Source organism: Homalodisca vitripennis, chromosome 3 (genome assembly GCF_021130785.1).
Source record: "Homalodisca vitripennis isolate AUS2020 chromosome 3, UT_GWSS_2.1, whole genome shotgun sequence".
In the NCBI taxonomy this organism is placed as follows: Eukaryota; Metazoa; Arthropoda; class Insecta; order Hemiptera; family Cicadellidae; genus Homalodisca; species Homalodisca vitripennis.
The window spans coordinates 179,008,315-179,023,574 of record NC_060209.1 but is presented as its reverse complement, the minus strand read 5'-3'; the positions used below and the strand labels follow the sequence as shown (position 1 = coordinate 179,023,574).

The following is a 15,260-nucleotide window of genomic DNA, read 5'->3' as shown; positions in this document are numbered from 1 at the left end:
GATAGCCTCACTTAGTTATATGCATGGCTTACGGCAATACCCCAACTGTACATACATAATATTTTATGTTCATTGCTAGGAACCCTCCTTCAGGATTATATATTAGCAGCATTCACCTACATGAGCACCTCAAACACATCCTTACTGGCACTGGATGTTTCATTAATGACATGTCATACACAACTACCATCATTATACAATGTTAAATCAGGTTTAAGAGGTCTGAATGAAGATAATCTATATCAGTTTGGACAATCTCAATCAGACTCCGATAAAGTCCAGTAATACAATCAATCTGTAAAAAATTTATCAGATTTGAACAACGTAAACCAGAGCTAGAAAAGCTCAATCACACCCTGATCAAGCCTTGAATATAATCTGTTAGGAACTGATCAGATTTATTTAACATAAACCAGAGCTGGACAAGCTCATTCAGACCCTGATCAAACATGAATATAATCTGTTAGGAACTGATCATATTTGAACAACGTAAACCAGAGCTGGATAAACTCAATCGGACTCTGATAGAGCCTATATCTATAAAATATGTACATGGTGACCCAGAACTCTATACCAACTTTCTTAGGTGGTATTCCCGGACCAGAAGTAAATCAAAATATCACATTCAAACATTACAAAAATCAATAATTACTAAAACAGACCCAATTTTTTTTCCACTTAACAGTTTTTAATTTGAGAACGGTTTGTTTTAATAAATTGGAAATTGGTGTAATGTTGTATACCCAAAGACCGAATAGCAGAAAAAATATTAATTTTTTACAATATTTATTTTCAAAATGGTGGTCATAAAATCCTTACCAATTTAGGATTTAAGTGTCTTTTTATTACTACTTATTAAGTTTTTAAAAACTTGTATTAAGAAAATAATAACTTCAGTAACACAAGATTGCTAAATAAAAGTAAAATAAGTTTTCAATTCAAAGAACAAATTACGCTGATGAACCGTTTAAATTAAAAGCTATATTCAAAATTCCTAACACCAGTTTGATTATGCATCTTGAACCGTGCCACCAAAGTTAGCTGAAGATTTTTAAATTAAAATTTTCTTCAATGATCACATGAGCAATCCTATGTAAATTAATTTGTTATCTTTGTAGATTATTCTTTTTTAATTTTATTACATTTAAATAAAAAAACCTAAATCTTAAAATTGTTAAGGATATCACAATCCAACAACATAATGTTTTGATCAGCCAATTAGAGCAGCTAAAATTAAAACCACTGATATATGTGCCATCATAAAATGAAAAATTGTTTTCATTCAATCATTTCATTTCTTGGTAATACTAAAAATTAACCGAACAATATGAACAAAAATAAACGTCCACTGCAGTAGTCACAATGCAAGCACTCTACTTTACGTAATGTAGCCCTTACGGTACAGCCTCAATACGCTTTAACGAAGAATTGTGTTCTTTCTCAAAAGTAAAATAATAAAAAAATTATGGTTATGTTCAAAAAAATATATATACATATTAATATAAAGACGAATTAACAAACTTTTTATTTTATAACTATTACAAACAAAACATTTTCAGGATATTAATTTAAATGAAAACTAGTAAAATACAATGTTCCAAATCTGTGGTTGGTTCACCTTACAGTTGAATCCACTTTACCTGGTTTTTCTTATTATCTGTTTAGTCTAAGCTAATTCGAGGACAGTGAGAGAGGACAAAGCTGTTTGCCATGTTCTGTTCCTCTCTGTTCACTCTGGTCATTACGTAAAGAGCCACTCATATCAAGGAGCCCCTCTGTGAATATTAATTAGCAAGTGTGTGTGACAGAAAGAGAGACAGACACCTCTCCTTCTCACTCTCTATCTCTCTCTGCCTCTCATCAGAAACATATGCTACCATTTAATACAGTTTTGAATTCGAATATTAGTTTAAGTTATTAAATTATATTTAGCTAATAACAATTCTTAGGATTAAAATAATGCCAATTCATATAGTGAGTATTTTACTACTTTTGTGAGTCCACAAGTCCTATACAGGGTGTCCAAAAATTACTCTATCAAACTTCACCCTTTGATCTTTAAAGTCAAAATTAATAAGAAATATATAAAGTATAGTCCTACTTTGCCACCTATTTGTCTGCTTGTGATTTTAAGAAAAAATTATATCTTTACAGTAAATAAAGGTATAAAGTCGAAACTTTGCAAAATTATTGGTCCAATTAAGACCCATTTTAGACAACTTTCAGAAAAGTATTATATCGGGTTTCAAAATGGCGGCCATACAAAATGTTCTGACTAAAATAACTATGGAAGAGAACTATGATTTTATGAAAAATTTATAAGAATAGCGAAATATGGATTACTTTCATATGCACATTTTGATACCAAGTTTATTTTACTACAATAAATATTAACGGAATAGTAAAGGTTTAATGTTAATTTATAAAGTAAAGGTTTAATGTTAATTTGTAAAGTAAAGGTTTAATGTTAATTTGTACAGCAAAGCTTAACACGTGACTCCACAATAAGTTATCTTGAAAATCCCCCATTGGGATCACATCTGGTTTGTACGCAGTCGTGTAATCAATGTCCGGAATAGTAACATAGTGCCTGTCACTTTTGACTAGACTCAAATTGTTCTCCAGCAGAATATAGTGCTGCCACACCTGCTACTGTATTCTAGTGTGGATGAAACTAGGCTGTGGAACTATGCCGGTGGAGGAGAGGACCCGGAGGGAGGCATTCTAGTAACAAAGCATTGAGGGTTGTTACCCTGGAGGAGAACCTGAGTACTTCGGAGAGTGGAACCACAAGCGTAATAGACTAGCAAGGAAAGATCTCTCAAAAAGGCAACTGCAGGCTTCATACTTGCCCCAGCAATTTACTCTCAAGTTTTCCTGGTTTCATGACAATTGTAATCAACTTACACCGATTTGAAGGTACAATTAGCCAGGTCTACTCATCTCACTCCTGTTTTCCTGTCTCTTCAGTCTTACAAGTCTGTCTGTCTTACAGTCTTATCCTGTCATTTTCCCAACGTCCGAATCCCACAACAATTGGATGTATTAAGTATCATACACACGAAATAATGACACCGCTGCTGGAACTATACATTTTACCTTCTGTGCTTCAGATATGATGCACCAAATATAATATATATTTCTAACTTCTGAACCGACATCTCCTCCTACTAATGTATGACTACCCCGTCTTGGCACTGTTTTACATAGGACAACATTCATAAAGAGATTACATCAACGTGAGCGGCAATGTTGTCAGTTTAAAGCGAAGAATTCAAGAAGAGGTATCACACAGTTACAGAAGTAGAAGTAGGGGAATGGCACTGTCTAACCATATGTTTAGTGTGTTATCAGGCTGCATAAGTACTTAGATAACACCTATCAGTGTAACCAACTCTGTCTGAACTCATTCATGCGACTCCACAAGGAAAAGCAAGCCTTTTAAGTTTTCACTTTATAGATTCTATTAACTAAATAAATATATATCGTTTTTACAAAACTTAAAAAAATAATACTACAAACACTATTTGGCTATCCTGCATTATGATTCTGAAAATTGATAGTAAGAAAGTATTAGTACTTACAAATTTGATACTAATCAAAATACTAATAAGTAATTAAATCATAAATTAGAGAACTGAATTTTAAGTGCAAAAATTCAAAAGTAATTTTTAGATTCAATATTTTTATCGGTACCACCTACCTTTTATTCTTACAACTTGAAATCGATCTTATTTGATTCATAACAAAGGTTTGTCTATTTATGATACCACCTTGAGTAGAAGGCCTTATCTACATAATTATTTATTTAGATAAAGAACCATATAAAGGCCTGGTAAATTTTAGTCACAGCCTTGATTATGAAAGCTTCTCAAAGCTACCTAATTTAGACTACCTAATAATTTATTCCCTGCATTAAACTTCATAAACAAATAATTTATTTGTTGTTTTATGAAGGCGTTAATTCTAAATGTTGAGATATTTTATAGATATAAAATTGATCATATATGTATATGTAATATAAAAAAAATATATAATATATATTAGTCAATTTGTATGAATGTCCATATACCAATGGAAATATATTTAAAAGTCTACTTTATAATTTTGACGTTGATATCTACAACAGAAACAACATCTTGGTTGCCCACAGCAAATACTAGATATAACATTAGATTTCACTATGTTGGAAATCTAAATAAATATTATTTCTATCCTATAAGTAAATAATTATTGTTTCAATCCTATAAGTTTTTAATCATAAAAAAGTTTCATAGCCCATTATTGTTATAATGTAGTAATTATAACAATCATACTTACTAAATTATCTAATATGGTTTTATGTATATATTGAAACCATGAAAACCATTATTATATAATTGTATATTTTCCAACAAATACACAAAATAGGTTTTAAAAATGTAAAACAAATTATCTACCTTTTATTAAAAATTTCCTATAATCATTAAATAAAACAATTAAATTATTTCAATCATATAGGCTGTTATGCTATATTAAGCATTAATTTCAATCAACTGTAATGATATGGCCGATCACTGATGAGACTAGAAGGCAAATATTTCTCTCAGATCGGATTGTAGGATTAGTTCAACTCTGGTGCAATAAATTGAGGGTTTAACCAAACTGATTGGTAACGAACGGCAGTGAGGCGGGCGGGGCAGGGCGGGCAACAGCGATAGCACTCTGGTGAATGAATCCTTTGTCAGAGAGATTGTTGATTGTCGGACCGGAGGTGTAACAGAGTCCCTGATGAGACGCCATCAACATCCCACAACAGTAACATGTTGTACATCAGTGACACAAATAAACCTCATCGCATGTTCGTTCCACTTTCTAAACTCAAAAACATTGGTTCTTAATTCGATTTTTGTCATATTTCAAACAAGTTTTATTTCTCATATATTTTATGTCTGTTTCTATCTTAATAATCAATATTATTCCTATAAGGTTCCCATCAATCCCAGGATTTTTCACGATAAATGACCTAATCCCAGCCGTTAAATATCAAAGTCGAATAAGATTTGCAACGCAAATTTCTTTTTCCAATTATTTCGTAATATAATACAGCAGTAAAATGTGAACAATTATTTTATTATTAAGGCTTTATTCCAAATCATTTTTTTTTTTAACATGCCAAAAGGATTTAACCTCTATGCCACGCTTCAGTTTCAGCATCAGTTTGACAAGCACTCACCTTAACCTCTAATGAAAAAGTATTTATTACACAGTATGCACTATTGACTGTTATTGTTATTTAATTTTAGATATTGGATGCAACGATTAGACAGTAAAATAAATTGTTAAGTTCAACAAAAACAAAGTCTGTAGCACAATTAGTTCTCAAGATATCCTATGGCAGGCAGGGAGACAGAAATATAGACAGGCCAAAAATCAGAAGAAAACATTTTACCAGTCCTTCGAGTTATAGCAATATATGCAAAATTTAAGTCTGTAACTGAATTCACTCTCAAAATGTTCTGTAGACAGATACTATTCAGAAAAGAAATTATGTCAGCCACCTGAGTGTTTAGGCTTCACTAATCCTCAGTTAATAAACTTTCAGTGACCAAAAAAACTGGAAACTTCAAAAAACCTTGAATTTTATTTGCATGAACTGGGCAACTAACAACAGCTTAGTACCTATCGTATAGCAGGTACTAGTTATAGTTTATTTATAGCAAAAGGAGGAAAGAAGATAATAAATAATAGTTTACATTAAGAAGCACAGCAAAACTGTAAAGCACTTCCCCTTTGCAGTATAATAGTACAGCCACTGAAAAGGAAATTTAATTTACACTGCTGTACATTTTTTTCGTATCTGTGACTATACTGAGGCCAACAATTATGCTAGAGGAATATCCGAACAATAAATAAGTTTTAGGAGTACTGAAAGAATTTCATGAATACAACCAATACTTCAAATCGAAAGCGGATTTTAAAAAATCCTATCAATAAATCAAGGATAAGACTCACCCACGACCATCATGTATTTCAAATATTCAGTTATTTATTTAAATACTAAACTTTCAGAAACCAATGAGTATAGATTTTAAGCAATTAAGTATTAATAATGAATTAAACCAACAAAAAATGTATAATTCAAAGACTGTTGTGTCCACTCACCTGTAAGTTTGGAGGACAATGATCCAGCAGCTCCAACATGTGCTTTATGTTCTGAGCATCCTGGATGACAAAGTTCAGTTCCATGTCGAACTCCCCTCCCACCAGCTGTAACACAACAAAATAATACAATACAGTATTAAAAATAATATAATGGTAAACAAATACAACAAAGATTCAACGGCTCCAACATATACTTGATGTTCTGAGCATCATGCATGACAAAGTTCAGTTCCATGTCAAACTCCTCCTCCCACCAGCTGTAACACAACAAAATCGTACAATACAGCATTACCAATGGTAAACAAACACAACAAAAATCCAGCAGCTTGATGTTCTGAGCATCTTAGATAAGAAAGTTGATTTCCATCTACCACAAGCTGTAACACAACAAAATCATACAATACAACACAAACAACATACAATAGTAAACAAACAACAATTTTGAAGCAGTGGACGATTTCCGAGAGCGAAAAAACCTATGGTATTGGTATTTCTTGATTATTTGTTGTCAATATGATCATGTTATGGTTTATCACTCAAGTCACGCTGTCTTCAGTCTTTGTCCTTGTAGCATTATTATATCTTCGGGAAGATGGTTGAGGACTTTTCTGTCCATGTAAGGATGGTTTCCTTTCAAATAGTGCAGTTTGATGTAGTGCCAGGTGAAAATTTGAAGCACGGTGGGTGTTGTAATTAAGGGAGTCATGGCCTCGTTTCAATTGCTCTTTGTCAACATGGACTATGCTTTCTCTGATGTATAGGCTGATAATCGTTATGATTCCCTGGTGAGGGAAGGCATCTCTGTAGCTCTCCCTTGGGTCAAGGCCAGACATGATCCTGACTGCTCTTTTCTGTAGCAGCAGTATTCTATTTAAATTTCCTGTACTTGTACCTTCCCAAACTGCGAGGCTGTGTCTTGCGTGACTCAAACAACGCACACTAGGCGATTTTTGTAGTTACGTCATCACTGGCATGCTTTACTCTTTTTAAAACATAATAGGCATGAATTCAGCTTTTTGGAGAGTATGTCAATGTGATTGTTCAATGATAAATTGCTATCAATACTCATTCCGAGGAATTTTGTCTCACTTTCCATTGATACATCTGGCAGTCCTGGAACTTCTTGTCTCCTTCCAAAAGTTGATTGTTTGATTTTTCAGTAGTTTTTTTTTTTTTGACCAGTTAAGATCACTGATGACGTATATCAAATACAGGCCGAGAGATTCCATATGGTCCTTAGGCTGGCGATGCACAGTAGTCCTTTAGCCATGTGGAAAGGAGGGGGAAGTTACGAGCTCAGTTTGAATCCCACCAGACTCTCACATTTTCTATTACTATTAGATTACTCATATTACAGTTATTTTCTCACACGTTAATATTTGGGATATGGGTGAGTTTGAGGTTACGGAATGTGTTCCTTACTTTGTTGTCTTTTTTTCATTATTGACTATTTATATTTTGCTATATGACATTATTAAATTTATGTGTTCTCCTAGAACTTAATAGAAAACATGACTTTCTGTAAAGAATAAAATTTCACATACATACTTTAAAATGTTATACAAATGTGATTTGCGTAAAGTTTGTCGACTCAACAACTCAACAGAGAGGCTTCTACTTCACTGACTGTTATAAAAGTGCACAATTAGGAGGGGGAGGCCAAATCAACATTTCGCATGGTCCAAACATTTCTCTCGCACTGGTCCTGACAATTGTACCAATCTAAGATGATAATTTACAGTAGGAATTACCCAAATTTAATGCAAGGATCCTTAATTCATACTTGTTTATGGATGAGGCAGTCTGTGGTTGAGAGGTCATAGGTGACAGGACGTTGAGCTTGCATTAATGATGGCATAATTGTAGTTCCGCCCTCAGCTTATACGTAATTATTACGTACTGACCTGGATTATGGTACCTTCCACAATGTTCCATAATCCTGGGCACTGGTTTTCTGGACTTTAACCTTGGTTCCAAGTGCCCTCAATGAAAGAACTACAGTCTTTTTTACCAAATTAAAACACAACTACCAATGATTAAGGGCAGAGAATTTGGATTTCAAGAATAAAGGAGAAAATTACAGTATATTCAAGAATAGCATCCCATGTAGAGAGGCATGTTTTACTGGATGCTCAAACTTTGAAGGCAAACCACATATTCCCAACTGTGTTCGTCATAAGGATCAAATTGATCCAGTTTTACAACAATGCAAGAGATTCCTCTTTTTTTTCACTTAAAAGCCCACTAATAAAACATTAACTATCCTACCCATAATTTGTAAGATTTCAGGTATTTACTACAAATATTTCACCAACGCCAACAATTGATGCATTAGTCTTAATAAATAAGAAAAGCGTACATTTGGCCCCACACTAGGCTTGTATAATCACACATTGTACATTTCTGTAACAATTCATGCTCATCATTCTTCACCAAGATCTTCTGTATCCATTGTTTTTCTTAGACTGGGTAAGTTACAAAATACATTGTACTGACATGAAGAGGTATAGTTCTTCAAAATAACAAACGTGTCAGTTCATTATCACCAGTGCGAGTAGTAGAGGTAACGAACACACTTATTCTTTGGTTAGGAGCTGAGTTATTCAACATATTTCTTTTTCATTCACCTCTTAATTATCCTGTATATACTTGAATCAACTTTGTATGATACTGTAAGAACACGCAAATTCTTTAAAATTACAATCACATTAGTTAAAATTTTCCTTAGAAAGAAATCATTTAATTATCAGACATTAAAAGAAATTAACAAAATAAACCCATGACAACACCCAAAACCATCTTACATGATAATTTTACTCTGAAACATATTTTAAGTTTATCAATAACAATCTATCTTGTAATTTATAATTTTTGAGACATTCTGTAATACAATTTAGCCTGGACAAAAACTAACATTTCTGGACAAACAAAAAACTGTTAACATTTCTTGATTAAAAACCAAAATTATGGTCTATCTGTGTAAATCTAAATAAAATATTTCAAATAATTTCTTATTCTAAACCAATAAGTTCTAGATGTACTGAAGGAGCTGAATTTTAATTTTACACAGCAACATCAAAAGTTGATTTACACTAGACAAGTAATATTTTGGGGCAATGTTCAAACCACATTAGGAATAATTACAGTCTTTTTTATTTTAAAGGCCCATTCTTACACTACATTCCCAAAGTTCATTATTATTAGTAATCTTATTTAAAAAATGAAAGAAGTAATTTTTTTGAGAATATTTTCAGTCAATATCAAAATATTACATCTCAATGTTTTTTTTATATTTTTATTGGTTCAACATAATGAACATTCTCAATACCTGGGAATCACCCTAGATCAATTACTCACTTACAAAAGACATGTATAAAAGTCAACATCTAAGATGTAAACAAAGGCCAATACTGACTCATCTTGTGAAACAGACACTCCTGGCGTACCATTATTGTGTATTGAGCACCTAAATATGCATATGTAGGACTACAATAGATCAATATTTTGCTCACTAGAGGTATGAAGTTGATTGATGGAACCCTTGTGGCAACCTCTCTACCTTGGCTTTCAGTACTGAGCAACATAGCCGCTCCTGACTTGAGTAGCAAAGAGGAATTTCCGAGCAAATTTAGTGAGATCATGCCTACATCTGACTTACCCATTTTGTGGGCTCTCTCTCCTCAGAAAGAAAGCTGGCTTAGAACAAACAGACTATCTCTCTGTATAGCTTCTCAACTGTCAGCGGAGAACTTCTAGTCTAATAGCAACTGACCGTGATCTTGGGGCTCGTTAAATGGACAGAACAAGTATGTCTCCGATTCAATGAAAGCATGGTAAAATCTCTATCTGAGGGAATTGGTCTTGCTGAACCAGTTTTCAATTGGGTTTGGTAGATGCAAGTCAAGGAAATTTAAATAAGGTATAACTTTTGATCATTAATGTACAACTGTCGGGTTAACATTTCAAGAGTATGGAATATATAATCAATAAATGAGACACCTCTGCACTCAAAGCGTGCAATTTATTAAGAAAAATCTGTTATTATTAGATATTTTGATAAGAATATTAAAAACTACAAACACATTAAAACATATTGCAAAATAAAAATAGTGATTTTTTTGTTTTGTTAAAAGGAAACTTTAATTTTTTGACATTTTTCAAGTCTGGAAAAAACATTTAAAAAGGTACCTTGCTACACATTACATAAAAAAATACAAGTAATAAGGTTTAAGTTAACGTTGTGCTTCCCATATTAATGCCAACCACTTCCTTAATGTAAAAACTTGACCTTTTATAGCATCAAGTAAATACGCTTAAATACAATAAAATGTTATTTGCATATCATAAAATCCATGTTTTAAAATTAAAATTTATTAATAATTCTCTCCCTACTACAAAATTGGATTATTAAGTTTCTGGTGTAAACGTAAGAGTAAATTAGAAATTATCCACAAGACTTTCTCTTTTAACTTATATATTTTATTAATTAAAAACATATACTTTAGAGAAATTAGGACTTTCAATTTTAAAGGTCAATAACCAAAGTATTTTTCACGATGGTTAGGGATACAAAACAGTTTTAGAGGACAATGCCCTATCACTAAAACCCTTTGGAAAACCTATTTCTGTTTATTTTTTAAAAACCGTTAGAGATACAAATAAAGTTTATATACTAACTTTGCCTTTGGGATATCTTTAAAATTATATACATGACATGACAAGTTGCTATGTAAAAATTGAGACTTCCATGAATAATGATTTTTTTAATTTGGGTTGAGGCCAAAATATTTTCAATGGACTCTCCCCATGTGGTATTTATGGGTTATTCATTTTGTTTTATGTCACTACAATAATCCGATCTTCTGCTATACATGCTGGATGGACGATCTGCCTCACCCTGTATATTAAACCCCCCCACCCTGTATTGTTGGATATTGCTATATCTAAAACAATATAGCAATGTTTTACCTGCTTAAAACCCTGGAAAGTTTGTGTAGTGGGTGTTTTATCGTTTTGCTTATATGAGGAAGAAAAGATTAGATAATAGTCAGTTTTTATTTATTACATTGGTATTTTGTAATACAATAACTGTTCTGGCAATTGTTTGCTACACAGCAAGTTAATAATACGGTTAGGCAAGTTTGTAATATTTTTAGTTCTCTCAAGAATTCGTGATTAGACCTATAACTACTGATCGATAATAACTACCTCGAGCAGTTGTTCATTCTTACGAACTATGTCCGTTTTAACCTAAGGTGTTTATAACCTTTAAGTATTTTTCGCCCCTAAAAAAAGGTTTTTCGTTTTTCATTAGCAGGTCAGATATACCCAAATATAATTGAACGGGTAAGGCATTGAGAAGTGTAATATTAAAAGTATCAATTTGGACAATTTTTCTTATCATGCCTGGTTAATCATTCATTCCATATTCGGATAACATACCTTGATGGTCGCAGACATTACTGTCTGCCCATTAATTAACAAATCCTTATACAAAGTATTTCAAATGTTTTAGGGTTTCCAAAACAATTCTTTATGTTGTTTTTTTTTTAATCTGCAATAATATTTTCCAAGTATGTTCCTTTTGAAAAAATAACAAATAATGTAAAAGTGGCATAATTAAACATTTACCATAGTACCTATTTTAATTAACCCTTTTAGGACCAGACAAAAATTTGAAATGTGTACAGGAATTCGTTTTGTTTTTCTGCTCATGCTCCAAGAACTGCGCATATTGAAAATGTGCGATTTTTCAAGTTTTTAGGAGAACTCAAGAAACCACAATCCAACTCGACATCGTCTGACACATAAGACAGCTAACAAAATTACAATGCAACATTACCATAAAAAATGTTCTCTCTATTCTGACGACTCCAAAGGCATTTAAAGTTAGAGACATACAGGCAACAGAAAAAAAATATTTACTAAAAATAGATAGAAAATTATATATATCTTAACCCTCTCCCGTACAAAAGACTTGGATTGACATGGACGACTCAGTGCCACTGTAGAGTGCACGACTCAGATCGACTTGCATTACTTTACCATCTTCTTCCACATGTGCTGCTTTTTAATGGCAACATTCTGTACCATATCTGTTGCTTTTTTCAAAAACTTTCTGTAATAACCTTTTGGTTGCAAATTTTTATTAGTTGAGTGAAAAACATGGCCGGGTAAATTGTGCACTTTGTGGCAGTGAAATTGATTTTGTAATGTGTTGTGATGGTGACAATTCTAGTGATAGCGATATTATTAACAACATTGTTCTGAGTGAACACTGATGTTGAGTCTGGACCTTGTGACTGCTTCTGCCAAACCAACAGCTCAGGCTCTATGCTGACGTACTTAGCCTATGTCTGTCCGTCTACCCCCTCTCTGGCAATTTCATAATTTGTTTTAATATTTACATTATTAGGGTTGAGTAATACATAAATTAACAATAACAAAATCTTGTGCCTGCGAATCAGGTGTTCCATGTTGGTTAAGTAAATTAATAGGGTTCAGTAGCACCAAAAACGCCTGGAGTTGTTAAGAGTGGGAGAGGGTTAAATGATGATAATAATATACCGGCAATAAATCGAACGGTTGGTCCTCAAAGGAATAATTAACACAAAGGGTACGGTCCAATAAGCGGACCCGGTTTTTTTATATCGAAATTGGCAAACGATATTACTTAATCATAAACCATCGATATAATCAATCGATACTGATGAATTATTTTTAACAACTTAAATAATCTATATGAACAGCTGTAAACACTTTCAAATAATACAAGGTAATATTTTAAATTTCACGTAACATTGTGTATTAAAATGGCCGTCAATCTTAGGAAGCTTCACGAAATTGCTTTAAAAGACGATAAAATATGTTTTTTATGGCTTCAGGATGTTGGGTTAATACCTAAGAATCCATAAAAGACGATAAAATATGTTTTTTTATGGCTTCAGGATGTTGGGTTAGTACCTAAGAATCCATTATGTGATATTTATGGAAAGGTAACAAATGTAACTGTCAGAGGAGCTAACATGGTCGTCTTCAGATGCAAAAAAAGAAGGTAATGGTGGACACAACTTTAGTAAAAACGTTTTCGTTCTGTTTCATTTAGTTAAAGTTATGAGTTTCCCTGATTTTGGTTTATGTTCATTTATTATTTGTTATCATTAAATTCACATTTTAATTTAAACATATGATTGTTATTACTTTTATATAGATTGATAGTCTATGATTCGATATGCGAATATTAGGTATCGATGATTATATTCTTCGATATAAAAAACCGGGTCCGCTTATTGGACCCTACCCAACACAAATATTCCGCAGTGTCCGAACATGAATCCTAATTAAGAGATTGAGAATTATAATTTTCATACACCACATTGAAAAAGAAAATTCTTCCGTACTTGAATAATTAATTTTTGTTATTAATTTTAAAGTACTTTATAATAGTTTCTGAATTGAAATTCTAGGTTCTGTTGATGGTTTATTTGTCTGGAATATTATCCTTTTAGATTGTATGACTGGTGTCAATAGATACAGCTAGATTAGTCAGTGCAATATCCCATAATTCCAATAAATAATGCAAACTGATGGTAATACTAATTTACTAGTATTATAATGGTAATACTAACATCATGTTATCTATAAAAAAACTAGGGTGGGTCAACACTTATTATATCTATTCAAGTAATATATGAACTGCCCAATGAAAATCAGATACAATATTATGCATCATGATTAAAGTCCATGCCATAATTAGAGCTCATAAAATGCATATATTGCCTTGAATTAAATGTTTTATTGTACAAGAAAACATAAAGCTTCTATTATGAATATTGTGTAAGTTGTGGCACTTTAATGACGGTTTAGATAAGAGGAAATCAACAAATATTAAGATGATATATACTAACCATATCCAACTGTGAATTTGCTGTCATATCCATTGCAAACAGTCTGTGTATCAGCTTCACACAAAACTTCAACTAAATAAAATAACCCCGGCATGAAACAAATTCAAGGTAACGCACATAACCTCTGTCCCATCGAAATGGTGTTTCATGTGGAAATCACTTATAGGAAACTACATTGTTTATAACATTTAATTTAAGAAACATAAATGCCACACATCAAACACAAATGTTTAAGACAAATAAATATACTTCTAACAACAATAAAAGAAACCAAACAACGACGTATATCAGGAACTGTCAACTCAATATCAACACATCACAGACAACCAAACTCATCACTAGCGCTTCGTGGCAGTTTCATGTATCATTTTGTATTTTTTTTTGTTTTCACGTGGGCACGTGTTATTTTGTAGTAGGCCAGTTAATCTTAGTTTTGATGTCGTAAGCTTTATACCGTTCGGTTTCAAGCGCAAAACAAAATAAAAATGATCCTTTGTGCATTTTTAATAGGAGGGTCGAAGCTGTAAGCATTTCTTGGTTCATGGCATTGAAAACATGACACAGTACACCGGAGTACATTTCACAAACTTAGAGTAGAGCGTCTAAATATATTGTAAGAATTAGTTTTAGTTCTTTTAGTATGAGACGGCAATAGTTAAAATGATATTATATTATTATTAATATTGATAAGTATTACAAGATGAAATTGGATTAATAAGTAACTTAGATGAACAATGAATTGTTATAAATATGATTATTTATATTCTGAGCGCAACGTTCAGTAAAACAAGCATTGGCGTGAGCGTGTGATGTGTAAGTAATTAGGTAATTAAATCTGTTGTTTTTTAAATAAAATATAAATATAAATTTTTAAAAATATTCTAAATACGAATAATTTGTATTATACTTTAACACAGTTTAAAATATTTGAATCTATGAATTTGTACATAACAAACTGTGTAATGAAGAACAATAATTTGTGAACATTTTGAGAACATATTTAATAGGTCAGTACAGAGTGTTAACACAATCAGAGATATACAGGAATAATACTAAGCGCTAATTGAATACTGCGACCCTAAGAAGACAAGATGGGTAGACTGAATCTTTACTACCTAAGACATCTATTGGCATTAAGCAAGAATCGGTTCCCCACACTTAAGCAACTAGAAGAGGAAAGCAGTTTCTCGTCCAGTTGATTCGGCAAAA

The 15,260-nt window shown here is 32.3% G+C and overlaps 1 protein-coding gene across 1 annotated transcript in view; it reads right to left on the bottom strand.

Moving 5' to 3' along the window:
• Positions 1 to 14,377, bottom strand: part of LOC124357822 (neurobeachin-like) — a 628,187-nt gene extending 613,810 nt beyond the window's left edge. The window contains 2 exon segments of the mRNA XM_046809880.1: positions 6,145 to 6,249; positions 14,052 to 14,377. Of these exon segments, the coding sequence (XP_046665836.1) occupies positions 6,145 to 6,249; positions 14,052 to 14,084 (138 nt within the window). The 5' untranslated portion in view covers positions 14,085 to 14,377.
• Positions 14,378 to 15,260: the final 883 nt, after the last annotated feature.